At 44.8% G+C, this 15471-nt stretch overlaps 1 protein-coding gene across 2 annotated transcripts in view; it reads left to right on the plus strand.

Annotated features, from left to right (window-relative positions):
* LOC138265204 (probable cation-transporting ATPase 13A4) overlaps positions 1-15471 on the plus strand; it is a 229913-nt gene that overhangs the window by 190285 nt on the left and 24157 nt on the right. The window contains exon 28 of one of the 2 annotated variants that reach the window (XM_069212751.1): positions 3772-3860. The exons of the other annotated variant lie outside the window; for it this stretch is intronic. Within the exon in view, the coding sequence (XP_069068852.1) occupies positions 3772-3860 (89 nt within the window). The remainder of the gene's footprint in view (positions 1-3771; positions 3861-15471) is intronic. 2 annotated transcript variants of the gene reach the window in all.

Consider the following 15471-nt stretch of genomic DNA (forward strand, 5'->3'; position numbering starts at 1 on the left):
CTGCAGGCCAAAGCTAAAATAAGGGTGCCCAAGTAAACGCTAAAATGAACCCACGACAGGCTGGTCCTCCAAGAATTATTTCAGTATGGTTCACCCCACGCCAATTCTTCCCATTTTACACCTTTACATTGGTTCATCAGGTCTTCCACCAGTTACTCCTGCATGTGCTAGGACTCATCTGGTATGGTCCTGTATCAGCAAAGTTCTGCATGTCCTCAAAGTCAGTTGGTCTGCTCCTCCCTTAGCTGCTTCCTCAGGAGTCATCTGTTCTGTTCCTCCACCAGGTAGTTCGGCATGATCCACTCTGATCAATTCTTCCTATGTTCTGCAAATTTCATTGGTTTATGAGGTCCTCCACCAGGTGGTTTCACATGTGCTAGATGTTAGGTGGTCAGCTCCTCCATCAGGTAGTTCTGCATGCTCTAGGAGTCATCTAGTCTGTTCCTCCACCAGGTAGGTCTGCATGATTTACTCCAAGCCAATTATTCCTGTCTTAGTTCTTCTTTTCATTGGTTAATCAAGTCCACCATCAGGTAGTCCTGAATGTGCTTGGAGTCATGTGGTCTGGTCTACCATCAGGTAGTTCAGCATGTGCTAGGCATCATGTGATGTAGCATACCATTAGGTAGTTCTGCATGCGCTTGAATTCAACTTGTCTGAACTTCCATCAGTTAGTTTGACTTGTGCTGGGAGTGAGCTGTTTTGGTGTTCCATCTAGTAGTGCCACACATGCTTGATGTCAGCAAGTAAAGTGCTCTATTCGGAGTACCACACTTATTAGGAGTCAGCTGTTCTGAAGCACCATCGAGCAGTGCCACACTTGCTAGGAGTCAGCTGGTCTGGAGAATCATCGAGTAGTGCCATACTTGCTAGGAGGCAGCTGGTCTGGAGCATCATCGAGTAGTGCCACATGCTGGGAGTTAGCAGGTCTGGTCCGCCACCTAGCAGTGCCATGTGCTGTGAGTGAGATTGTCTGGTGTATCATCGAGTAGTATCACATGCTGGTAATCAAGTGTCAACTGCTTATCCTGATACTTCAGCTTTCAGAACACCTGTCTTTAAAGTATACTCCCAATTTCTCCCAGTACCTGTATGTGGACATGATGTTATACTCAGAAGTACCATACTCTAAGCGACCCACAGTTTATGTGGAGAAGGAAAAGCTCCATTACAGATACTTCCTTTAAGGGGTCCAAGGTCTAGTCTTTCAACGTTGTTGAGTCTTGGAAAATATTTTACAAAACGATGTCCTGTGAAATTGGTTTCTTTCTGGGCCACACACATTCTTTAATCGTGTACTGGAGCACTAGAATTCTTCACTCCAGATACTAGACCACCTATAGCTTTCACTGGCCATACAGGGTCTGCCTGCATTCTCCACAAAGGATTCTAGGGCACCAACATATTTCACTGGGGATACAAGGATCACTAGCATTTCTCACTGGGGATACTGAGGCCACAGCACCCTTCACTGGGATTGGGAACTAACATCTTTCACTGGAGATACAGGCAACACCAGCATTGTTCAATGTGGATGCAGGGGCCACAGGCATTTTTCACTGGGGATACTAGGGCATAAACATCCTTCACTGGAGGACACAGGGGGACTAGAATTGTTCACTAGGGATACAAGGGCCACCAGCATACAACACTGGGAACTAGGCCACCAGCCTCTTTTACTTGGACCACTATGGCTCAAGCATCCCTCATTGTGGAATTTCCAGTGGAGATACTAGGGCACCATGAGCCCTCATGGGGATACAGGTTTCGTCAGCATCCTTCAGTGCACTGGAATCCTTCCCTCTTTGTACTGGTACCACCTGCTTCTTTTACTGTAGATACTAGAGCCCCAGGAATTCTTCACTGGGGTCTGTGCATCTTTCACTGGGGTCAGTGGGGCACCAGCATCCTTCACTGGGGTCACCGGGGTTCCAGCATCTTTCACTGCAGTCACTGGGGCATCATCATCTTTCCCTGGGGATCCAGAGGCATCAGCACTTTTCAATGGAGATACTGGGGCACCAGCATGGCTTACTGAGGATACAATGGCCTACCAGCATTGTTCAGCTGGGATACCAGTGCCACAAGCATCCTACACTTGAGCATCTATGGCATCCGCTTCCTTCACTGGGGATCTGTAGGCTCTGGAATATTTAACAGGGGACACTGGGGCTTTGTGGGGGATAAATTGACTTCTGAGATCCCTCAATGAGTCACTGAGTTACCAGAATCCTTCATTGGGGCTATTGGGGCACCAGCATCTTTCACTGGGGCTACAGGGGCACAGACAACCCTCAATGGAAATGAAGAGGCCACTGGTATCATGTATTGGACAACTAGGGCTTCAGCCTCCCTCAGTGGGGAAATAGAGGATACCAGCAACCTTCAATTGGGACAATGATGTATCAGCATCCTTCACTGAGTAGACTGGAGCACCAGTATCTTTCACTGTAGAGAATGGGTAACCAGCATCTTCTCCGGGGATACTGGGGCCACTGGCATCCTTCAGTGGGTGTACTAGGGCACCAACTTCCTTTACTGAGGAAACCTGGTCTACCAGTGTCTTTTAGTGGGAGAAAAGGGCACTAGACACCAGATTTCTTCATTTGGGCAACTAAGACAACAGTTTCCTTAAATGGGGAGACAGGTACACCAGCCAGAACCTTTCACTATGGGTTCAGAGGGTATCAGCGTCCTTCACTGGGGGTACAGGTCTACCAGCCAGAATCTTTCACTGGGGATTCTAGGGACCCAGAATCCTTCACTGAGGATACTAAGCCCTGATATCTTTCACTGGGATACTAGGGCCCCAGCATCCTTCAATGTAGTTAGTAGGACCCGACATCCTTCTCTAGGGATACTAGGGCGCAGCATCCTTCATTGTAGATATTCAGTCTCTGGCATCCTTCACAGGGAATACCAGGACCCCTGCATCCTTCCTTGGGGACACTAGGCCCGGCATCCTTCACATGGGATGCTTGGGCCTCGGCATTCTTCAAAAGGGATACTAGAGCCCCTGCATCCTTCATTGGGGATACTAGGGCCCCGGCATCCTTCACTGTAGATACTAGGGCCCCAACATCCTTCACTGTAGATACCAGGACCCCAGTATCCTTCACAGGAGAAACTGGGGCCCCAGCATCCTTTACTGTGTATACTAGGGCCCCAGCATGCTTCACTGGGGATACTAGACCCCGGGGATCCTTCTCTGTGGACACTAGGGCCTAGTATCCTCCACTGTGGATACCAGCTCAGCATCCTTCACTGGGGATATTAGGGGTCCAACATACTTCACTGTGGATACTAGGGCAGCAGCATCATTCACTGGGGATACTAGGACATGAGCATCTTTCACTGGGAACGTAAGGTTCACCAGCATCATTCACTGTGGATAGTAAGGCCCCAGCATCCTTCACTGGGGATAATAGAGCACCTCTATTATTCACTGGGGATGCATGGACCATCAGAATCTGGGGCATAACGTGACGACTGTCCTTCTTTCACCCTCTACCCACTATGAAATAATACTTGAACAGTGCCTCTGGCATCAATTTTGAGTGTCCATAGGACACCCTTTACTCATTATGAAATAACACGCAAATAGTGCTTCCAGCAGTCACTGGTGAAAGTCCTAGGGTCATAGTCTACCCTATTGTGAAATAGTACCTGAACATTGCCACCTGCTGGTCACAGCCCTCAGGTACAGCTGTTTACTTCAAGACTCTTGGAAAGAAGTCCTTCGTCACTCATTGCTATCTTTTGGTTTCACAGATATATTCTCACTCCTCTTGGTGGTGCTGCTAGCCATTTGCATCTATCTTTTGTTTGTGGATATTGAGAACATATATACAGTAATGGAGGTAAGCAAAATTTCTAACAAGCATTAGCAAAGGCAATTTGCCCATAAGTGAAATTGTGCATGTGATTGTAAGAATGTGTGTACGGTGTGAAGAATAGATAGATGACTGGATACATGGATGGATAAATGGCTGAGCGAGTGCATGAGTGGATGGCTTCATGAATGTGCATTTTGTCATGCCACTGGTACAGTATAAGCATAGTAGTCCCTTCCGATGCTGTTGAAATTGTACTCCTGGCTTCCTAACCTTTGCTGGGCGATGAACAGCATTTGTGTGTCAGCCCAAGTGACGAGCAGCTTCTTTACCACAAAAGAACATAGATACTTGAATGTGCTACAAAAGGACTGAAATATGAATTGGCATGATAAGGAATCCATTGTGCTTAAATAATGAGCCTGAATTGCCAGACCAAAGACACAGATTTTTTTAAAGCAATACTTGAACAATAATGACAGATGAAAAGCCCAGGGCCATATTTACAAGGCCCTAGTGCCACCTTGCACCACATTGGCATCATCCGTTTTTTACGCTATTATGGCTCAACAAGGCAATAATTGATGCATCATATTTACAAAGTGGCACAATGTATGCAATGAGCCACTATTCAACCTCTAGTGCCACATTATGCCTGCTCAAAGCAGGTGTTAAAAGGACGCACCCATTGAAATCGATGGGCCTCCTTGCACTTTGCTGCACTAGGCTCAACATTTTTTATGCTAGTCCAGCAAAGCGCCACAATAGCATCAAACATTTTGACGCTATGGCCTAACGTACTCCATGCTGCACTGTATTGTAAATATGGCTCACCCATGGTGTTGTTAGGTGGTGGAAAGGGTGCACGAAATCTGTCGCATCAGTACTAATGTGCCAGATTCTTGTAAATATGGGCTACAGTATGCCAAGACTACTCTACCTGGATTAATTTTAAACTTCGTTCTCGTAATTTACAAAGTTTTTGTAACTTTGTGTTACGCTTGCTATGTGAAATTTCCGAAATTCTCGAAATTCACACATTCATATAATTAGATGCCATTGACTAAAAAATTAAACGCAAACATATGGGAACAACAGAATACGAGCAGCTGTGTTTCCTAGTGCATTTCTTTGGGCACTTTTATTTAATGGGAGATGCAATTCTGTAAGGTAACTGGCTACTCCTTCCTAAGAGGTTTATGGCATAGTAGTGACAAATGGTACATTTTGCAGAATGCAAAAATGTGGAATTTAAATACAATTTAAAAGGGGATCTTGGGGTACTTTGCTACTGCAAACTTTTTACACGTGGCCGAGGGTTTGTCTTGTGAATCCAGTACTCTGCACATGTTATGGATTTTGTTCTGCTGTTACTACTGTGCGAGCATTAATCCAACATAAGTGTTGGCTGAATTTGCTGACCAGGACCAAGGGCAATTGTAATAGTATGAATTGCACAACGGTTCACTTTGGACTAATTTCAAAATAATGTTCAACAACATGTGGATGAATAATTCATCTAGAAAAGAAAATCAAACATTAAAACATTTTAAACAAGCAACCAAATAGTTGAGTTATTAAATGTATGTATTTACATATAGGCAGTGCTGTCAACGATAAATTGGTCTGATCAGTGATCACACACTGCGAGATAAGTGAAAAAGTGACATGCATATTCATAGACAAATGACTCAACGCCAAAAATTTGACATTTGGGCAACAAGTCTATGTGTTGTCTAACTTTTACAGTGTTTCAGCCTTTAAAATTAGAGAGAGGACCTCATCAGGACTAGAGAAGAGTAAAGAGCACTATGTTGTGATAAAAGAATATGAGCAACCAGTAATCATGTTGGGGCTGTTGCACCATATAGTCTGTGTAAACCCAGTGGAGATTACGTATATAAATGCCATTAAATACTCAACTATTTGATTAGGTGTTCACATTGAATAAGCCACTAAAGCTGGTACCAGTATCCTGGACAGCATTGACCTTGAACCAAAGACATTTTGTTGCGTCGGTTATTGACTCTTGCAGAAGGGTTTCTAGAGGCTGCACTTTCAAAGACCATCAGGCACACACCAATCAGATCACCATTTCACTTGGTTCCTAAGGAGCAAATAAAGAGAGTAATGGGCTCTGTCAGTATTAGTCTGGCCAGTGGGTATGTTCTCTTGGAAAATAACCATTACAGCATCCTTTACATTCTTGTCTGAAGTTAGCCGCTGAGCTCAGGTTTTGGTTGGACCCTTTATTTTCAAACCAGAATTAGAATCTGCCATTGTGGAGTCTATTTTTCTTTATACTCTGAGGTTCCCTTGTATTTATGTAAAATGACCAAATATTTGAATATTGTATGTAAGCAATTTCCTGATCCAACTGCTGCTCTAACCTTATCACACATGTTTCATTAGGTTTTATTGTAGAAGTATGTTATTTGATGTTGATTGGTGTCCTCTTTTAGATATAACATTACTGCTTTCTCTATTGTCCACTCTTTTTGGTGCAGATTTTTAGAAATTGATCAACAACATTTGCAAGATTATGACAGGCTTCCATAAAGTAAAATGGACCTAGGAACTAGGATATCAAAACAAATGAAAATGAGAAATCAGAATAATATTTCTAAACCAAACAAACTTCACATGGCATTGGTATTGAAATAAAACAGATCTGATGCAGGCATATCGAGATATGTGCGGTGCAATACGGAGACTTCACTGCTGTAGAACTTTTTTTTGAAATCCTTAGAGGTAACAAGACTAGAGCTAAAAAACTAAACTGGGAACTTGTAATGCTGTTGAAGAGGCTTCTTCATGAGCAGACTCTTCAGAATGGTCCTCACTGCTAGATGAGCTGAGATGCAACAAACATTCTACAAATTTAGTTCTAGCTGGATCAGATTTTCTATGGAGTGTTTATTGTTTCGCTACTTTGGTGCTGTTTGATGAATCTTGATTGAAAGAAGAGAAGTTTATACACTTCAACTCTATACCTGAAGGTTTTAGGGTGATCTGTGAAGCAGGGACCTAGAAAAAGTGAACTCCCCAAAACACTTTTGTCACTGTAATTTCCAATGGAATTTTAGTCAATTATATTCTCACTCTACATTAAAGATGTAGTCGTCCAACTTAAGCAGTGCTTTCATGACTCTCCAAAATTATGCGGGGACTTCTCTTTGCAGATGAAACCAGCTTGATGTCCCAGACTCCGAAAGACTTACAAATCTTATTAGGAGAATTTAACAAATATTGCATGCTAAAAGGGTTAGAAATTAACATAAAAATATCTGATTGTCCGACCCCACAGATTGCTTAAGAGAAACCTCATGATCCAAGGACAAAAACTTGAATGTGTGAAAATTATTTATTATCTAGGTGTGATGTTGGATTCTAAGTTATCCTGGGATCCCCATGTGGACAAAGCAAAAATGCTACTCATTCATAACTCTTCAGAAATGAGTAACAAATATCAGAACACAAGAGCAAAAGAAGTATCCCCTGTGCTCGAGATTTATAAACATAAGGGTCAGGGTGCCGCATTATATGGGCAGACCTGTGGGGCCAACTAATATGAAACAAACAGCGCTACTATACTATACTAGGATTGGCTGTTTCAGCACCTCTGATTCCAATGTTCTTTTATTTGAATCTAAAACAACTTGACCATCTAGCAGCTTTGAGGCCAATGCTTTATTTGTGCAGATTGTGGACCACACAAGATCTGATCCATTATAGGGAAGCATTCATTGAGTTGTTGGCTCTTGATAGATCTGTAACCTTTCCTTGTCTTTGTTATGTTAGGACATGTTTTTTTAAACTTGGCCTTAACTTTTTCTGGGATGAACCCCATACTCTTACAGTGCATTCAAAGGGCTACTTGAAACAAGTGTACTGAGATAACCTTCTCAGTAATCTTTAACACATTTCTGGATTAGTAAGGCTGACTTCCCAATTCTTAAATATTAAATCAAATGAAGAGTGGCTAGATATATTCTAACCAAGTCATGCAAAAACACTTTATATGAAAATCAGATATGATACCCTGCAAGTTAGGGCATTCACTGCCAAACGGGATCAACAGAATAAATAACAGAGATGATCCAACTTGTAGTTTTTGCAATATGGGTAGTACCAAAACTATAGAGCATGTGCTACTCTTCTGTGAAGCTTAAGAGAAGCCCAGAAGGAAATGGATTTGTCCGATTTATAGCAACTAAGAAATCAGGAAATACCAGGAAGCCTTAAGAATCTTAAGTTCCAACACTATTAATTGTATAGTGTTTGGAATAAGTACATTTTTATCAATAGCTCCACATGTCCGAGACAAGGTGGCCTTGAGCTTTTAGAATACTACAGGTTCCGATACTTCTCAAAGGTAATAATTTAGCCTCTTGGTCCCTCCTCAATTGATTTTGGATGAGCCCTTAGCATGCTTCTATAAAGCATGTTGAACAAGTAGGCCTATCTTGGGAGGAGACAATGATATTTTAATTTTTAGGGTAAAACAAGCACCTTACAACTAGTTCTGATCGTAACCAAGTATATTCTCTTGTGAATAAAATGCTAAGATCAATCATAAAGAACAATTCTTTGCTGGTGTTAACAAATTAATTGGAATATTATGAGGAGCTACAGCCAAAATGGTCTCTATTTGATTTGATCTTTAATTTTGCTTTGTTTTTAACCTATGTGATACATGTTCATTGGATATACAATACAGTTCTATCATTTTAGCAATAGTATAGAATGATTAGTGCACTAAATTGACTTGTTTTAAATATTTATTATGCAATTATAGAATCAGAATTTTATATTGGACATAAGGCTGCTGTATTTAATATTTTAGAGCTAATGTGATATTATGAATTTAAGTGTGTTTTATGTATCATTGTATCTGAAATAAACAGTATTGTTGTTGTTGCTAGTCAATGATACAAAAATGATTTAAAAAAATGGTAAACAGAATTACACCAAATTAAAATCTTATTATCATTCTCAAGACATGCGAGTGCAAATGTCAACATGATCTTGTGGTGGAAATGAAGACGCATGAGGATTTTCTAGAGAAGAGAAAGCTGCATGTGATGAGTTGCGGAGCGAACCAATTACTAGAATCTCAATGTTGATATATTTTATTGACAGGTAGCTTTCATTTAGCCCTCTTGAAAAGAGATCACTGACATACATATTGTTTCCTTATACTTATAATGGTCAGTACAAAAATATCAAAACAAATATTGTTTCACACTAATATAGTTAGAAATAAGACAAAAATAGTGTTCATCAATAAATATATAGTTTAAAATAGTAAATCTTGAATATTGTAATACATAATGTTAATATAATGTGTATTAAATACATTTAAGTAACATTTGCATGTGTATGTTTATACATGCATATATATATATATATATATAGCATACCACTATTATTAAACAATATGGGGCAGATCTTAGAGCCCCTTGCACCATATCTCATCTAATGCACATCATTTTTTTTATGCTAATGGTGCGATATTATGGCAAACAGGCCTCACCATATTTTCAAAGTGGCTCAATGCATGCATTCCACCACTTTGCAACTCCATGTGCCACATTATGCCTGCGTCAGGCATAATGTGTGCAAGGGGGGCGTTCCCCTGTTAGGGGGGTCAAAATAAATGGTGCAAAGAAATCTTTTAGATTTCTTTGCGCCATTTCTTTCGGTATTTTTAACTCAGAGCAGGCTTTAAAAGGGTCACACCTTCGCTTATAATGGGCCCCTATGTACTGTTCTGGGTGAGCACCAACATTTTGGCGCTCACCTTGAACAGTACATCAATAGTGTCAAAAATTATGATGTTATTGTCCCTTACCCTGCGCCATGGTATGCCATATTTTAAATACGGTGCACACATGGTGCACACATGGTGGCAGTAGGGGGGGCGCTAACGGGTGTTAGGAGTGCAGCGCCACATTTCTTATATATATATATATATGACCTATTGGCGGTTGCCACTAGGTAGTTATAGTCTGGACCATGTTTTCGTAGAAAAAGTGATTTTTACTTGCCTATATCTTTTGCACCATTTGCCAAATCCCCATGAAATTTTCCAAAATAATTGGCTTGGTGATTCTTGTGCAAGGAAAGCTTTGGGGTGGTCCGTCAAACTGGGGACGAGAAAAAGGGGGCTAAAAAAATATTGCATTTCCCATGTTCATTCCCATAGGATCTCTGAGCACGTCTACAGCCCAAACCGCTGAGTTGGCAGCCATCTTGGGGTAGAGACACCCTGACCCCTTAGCACTGGCAGGGGGTCCAAGAGGGAATGCACACTTTTGTAAATTATCGCGATATTCACGAATTTGCGGCAAAAATGATTTTTAAAAAACAAGTTTGTCTCCTGCACTTTTTTCTAGGACCCCTGTGTGGGTCAAGTCCCGGGGGAGGGTTAAACATTTTGTGTGGTGGGGTGTATCCTGTCCCCCCTGGCCCCATGGACCACCTCCTCCCTGGGGTTTTCATTTTATATATGCGGGGCCCACGCCCTGGTTCCGCCACCTCCCCAGGGCTGTGTTAATTATAATATGTGGGTGGGGGGCTGCCCCTTCCCACTGCCCCTAGGACCACCACCCCGGGGGAAATATTTAGGAAATAAATTAGGTCTTTTTGGGACTCCAAAGCCACAGGGACCACCACCCCTGGGGCTACGTCCTCATTAGAGGGGGGCTCTGTGGCCCCCCTAATAGAGCCACTGACGGCCCTCGGGACTGCCACACCATAAGGCCTGTTCCTGCCATGTCCCAGGGTTCCCAACTCTATCTCTCTTTCAATCTATTCTCTCACTCACACACCCACTCTGACACTCACACACCCACTCAAAGACCCACTCCGACACACACACTCACTCACAGAACCACTCAGTCCCTTATGCACTCACTCACAGCCCAAGTCCGATCCTCACACACCAGCTCAGACCCACTCAGACTGTAACAAACCCACTCACACACCCACTCAGTCACACACCCACTCACAGACCCATTGACACCCTGATGCACCCACTCACAGACCTGCACACATACTAATGAACTCATTAAAACACTGCTATATTCACTCTCACACCCATATACTCTGACAGTCACTCTTACCCCCAGATACAGCCTCCCACACATATTCTCACACCCAGCGAGGCCGAGGCCAAGTTTTGCGTGCATGCACAAAGGGCCATACACAGCATCAGTTTGGATGGTTGGCCGTAGGGACTGGCTGCAGGCTAGTCCATGTGGGCAAGCCCTACTGCGCACAGGTGAGGGTCATGCACAGTGCAAGGTTGGGTGAGTGTAGGGGGCTGGCCTGTGGCCAAACATCTTGGCCATGTGTGGCAGTGGATTTACGTACAGGCCTGAAAATTACTATACATTAAAAAAAATTGAAATTCACTAAAAAACACAAAGGTTAAAGGGACGTTATAGTTAGGTTCTGAAAACTCACGCCCTAAGGTAACTATAGATCACGGCTTCTCCATGGACAGCTAATTACTCCACACATTATGTCATTGATGACATATTCTATGACATCTTTCCTATTCTCACTACAACATTTGCAAAATAATTATTGATGAGACAACTATTCATGGCGAGGGTGTGAGCTATAGTTACCGAAGGGTGCAAGTTTTTAGTTACTTGAAAGAACTATAGCTGCTGAATTTCTGTGGTTTTGTACAAACAAATTCTGAACCTGACTATAACATCCCTGTAACCTTTGTCTTTTTCAGTGAATATATATACGTATATGTATAGCAGGAAAATGTAACAAAATCAACTCAAATACAAAACATAAATACTTACCAAAATAATTAAAATGTTAAAAAAAATCCTAAAAATATTATATATATAATGGAAAATTATAGGGCCTGATTATGAGTTTGGCAGTCTCGTGACACCATGTCTGCAGTCCAATCACCAACGGTCTGGCGAAACGGACCACCGTATTACACATTTGGCAGTCGTACCCAAAGAAGACTGCCAGTCTGCCTGCACGTCAGGTAGCACAGATTGCCACGGTCACAACGAAGCACAAACAGGCTGACGGAGTCTGTGTTTCTGCCGGACCCATTCTGAGGTTGCACACCTCCAATGTGACCGCGGCGGAGAAACTACCAGGTACTAGTTGTCGGGGAGGGACAGCATAAAAGGAGACACTCACCTGTAGGAAGCCTCACATGGGCGGAGCCGTCATGGAGCCCTTTGCAGACTTAGGGGGTCATTACAACATTGGCGGTAAAAGGCGCTTACCGCCGTGCAGAAGACCGCCAATACACCGCCGCGACCGCGGAATTCCGCCACAGCTATTATGACCCACATCTCGGAATCTGCCAAAATTCAGACACCCACACAAGTCCGCCACACCAAAGGTCAGTGTTAAACTGGCGAAAACAAAACCTCCACCTCCACGGCAACAGAAACACGCCCATGCTATTACGACCCACGATTCCACGCGGCGGTCTTTCAGCCACGGTATTCCATTGGCGGTACACACCGCCACGCTCAAAATACACACACATCTCCAAAACACCGCCACATTGGACAATTCCAAATACACACACCTGATACACATACAAACAACACTCCCACACACCCAACACAAAATAAAACACACACCCACATCACCCACAAACCCCTACGACAAAAAAATAGAGACGAAGGCCAGAGAGAGAGCACAGAATAGACAACCCCACCACACAGAGGCACACAACACCATCACCCACACAACATCCACGCACAAAACACCACACACCACTACACATCACCATACTCATCAACACATATACCACCCCACACATCACCTACACCACCCCATGTCATGCCAAAGACACCCCTGGTTTTCCAAGGAGGAGCTCAGGGTCATGGTGGAGGAAATCCCACGGGTAGAGCCACAGCTATTTGGCTCACAGGTGCAGCACACATCCATAGCCAGGAAGATGGAGCTATGGCGCAGAATCGTGGACAGGGTCAACGCTGTGGGACAGCATCCAAGAAATTGGGAGGACATCAGGAAGAGGTGGAACGACCTACGGGGAAGGTGCGTTCAGCGGTCTCCAGGCACAACATCGTGGTTCAGCGGACTGGTGGTGGACCCCCACCTCCTCCCCCACAACTAACAACATGGGAGGAGCAAGTCTTGACCATCATGCATCCAGAGGGCCTCGGAGGAGTCGATGGAGGAATGGACACTGGTAAGTCAAATCTTAACTATCATATCCCCCACCCTACCTGCATGCTATCACAAACCCCCACCCTCACACCCTCCCCTATCACTCCAACTCCTCACTAATGTACTAATAACACAAACCACACATCCCAACACCAAGCCCTCAATGACACAACTAAGCATGGTCACCCCTCACCAAAGCATGCTCACTGCACATACCCAGAACACCCCCCCCCCAACCATCATCACACAACCCCCCCCACAGGAATACTTGCACTGGTGTACACGGTGAGCCACCCATTGCACACCATGACACACACACATGCAATAATCATGCACTTATGCCCCTGCAGGATCACGAAGGACCGTCACCACACCGGAGGGTCCAGACAACTCCACTCCACCCACAGAAGAGGCCCACAGTGACGATAGCAGCTCTGCCCTACTGGATCCTGATGACCAGCCCGGACCATTGTGGGCCTCGGGACAGTCGGTTCCCCTTGCACAGACACAGGCCACCCTCTGGAAACACCAGCACAGCACCCACCCAGTGGGCCCATACCTCCCTACCCAGGACACGTCAATCAGCGGTGTGTCCACCACTACAGGGAACCCAGGATAACCCACCACCCCAACAACAACAGGGACCTGGGGGCAGTGGTAGTGGGCACATGGTCCAGGGGACGGAGGCACAGTAACAGGAACACAGGGGAACTGGGAGGGCTGCTGTGCGACAGGGGGCGGACAGGCCAAGGGAACCCACTCTCCACGAGGCCCTATCCTCCATCATGGGAGCATACCACCACTCCCAGGAGACGATGGCGACGGTCCTGGCCAAGTTTCAGGACACCCAGCGCCTGCAGGAGGAACAGTATTTGGGGTTCAGGGAGGGGCTCAGGACCATCAGCTCCACCCTGGGCACCATCGTAGGGGGTGCTGAAGGACATACAGCAGACCTTGAGGGACACCGTGGCACTCCAAGGGGCCCCTGACACTAGCATGGACGATGAACTGCCCACCACCTCCGCCGGCGCTAGTGGACAGGACACCCCGCCACAGGACCACCACACCAGCACCCCACCCCCTGCAGACGGACAACCACCCCGCAAGCGGTCCCTGAGATCCAGGAACAGGACAGAGCAAGATGGCAAGACCCCCGCCAGGAAATGAGACCACCCTGACGGTCCTCCCACTGTCCCACTTTGTTACCCTGTCCATACTTTAACTGCCCCAGCTCCACTTCCTTTGCCCACATGGCCAGTGTACCTGTGTGACCAATGGACTGGACTCTGCCATGGACGTTCCTCCACTGTCCCCCATCACCATAGTACAACCCTCCTCCATTTTTGAGCACTTCAATAAACACCCTTGAACCACCCAAAAATCTGGACTCAGTCTGTGATTTGGTAAAATGTATTATCAATGACAGTGTCAAAATGCGTTTCTAGTTGTAAAGCCAACATACCTATGTCACACATCACAAGTCCTTGAAGGATGCAAGCAGATAACACACGTTGGTAACCACACCTGTGAAACCGTAATGGAAAGGTACAACTCAGTTACCAAATAATGCTATGAAATTACACACAGGATAGAGGAAGACGTGTGACAGTTAATGTAATGGTAAAAATGAAAATGTTCTCACCTGTGTGTCACTGGAAATATTGCTGTATGACTGACTCCCTGTTGTCGTTGTCTTCTTCCTCAGCTTTCTCCTCATCACTGTCCACAGGCTCCACAGCTGCCACAACACCGTCATCTGGACCATCCTCTTGCAGGAAAGGCACCTGGCGTCGCAAAGCAAGATTGTGAAGCATCGAGCAGGCGATGATGATCTGGCATACCTTCTTCGGTGAGTAGAATAGGGAACCACCTGTCATATGGAGGCACCTGAACCTGGCCTTCAGGAGGCCGAAGGTGCGTTCGATCACCCTCCTAGTCTGCCCATGGGCCTCATTGTAGCGTTCCTCTACCCTGTTCCTGGGATTCCTCACTGGGTTCAGTAGCCAGGACAGGTTGGGGTAACCAGAGTACCCTAATAGCCATACACGGTGCCTCTGGAGTGGACCCATCATATAAGGGATGCTGCTATTGCGCAGGATGTATGCGTCATGCACTGAGCCAGGGAACATAGCATTTACCTGGGAGATATACTGGTCTGCCAAACATACCATCTGTACATTCATGGAATGATAACTCTTCCGGTTCCTGTACACTGTTCACTCCTGTGGGGGGGGACCAGAGCTACATGGGTCCCATCAATAGCACCTATGATGTTGGGGATGTGTCCAAGGGCATAGAAGTCACCTTTTACTGTAGCCAAATCTTCCACCTCAGGGAAAATGATGTAGCTCCTCACGTGTTTCAGCAAGGCACCCAACACTCTGGACAACACGTTGGAAAACATAGGCTGGGACATCCCTGATGCCATTTCCACTGCTGTCTGAAA

The sequence above is a fragment of the Pleurodeles waltl genome, chromosome 11, assembly GCF_031143425.1.
Source record: "Pleurodeles waltl isolate 20211129_DDA chromosome 11, aPleWal1.hap1.20221129, whole genome shotgun sequence".
NCBI classification, from domain to species: Eukaryota; Metazoa; Chordata; class Amphibia; order Caudata; family Salamandridae; genus Pleurodeles; species Pleurodeles waltl.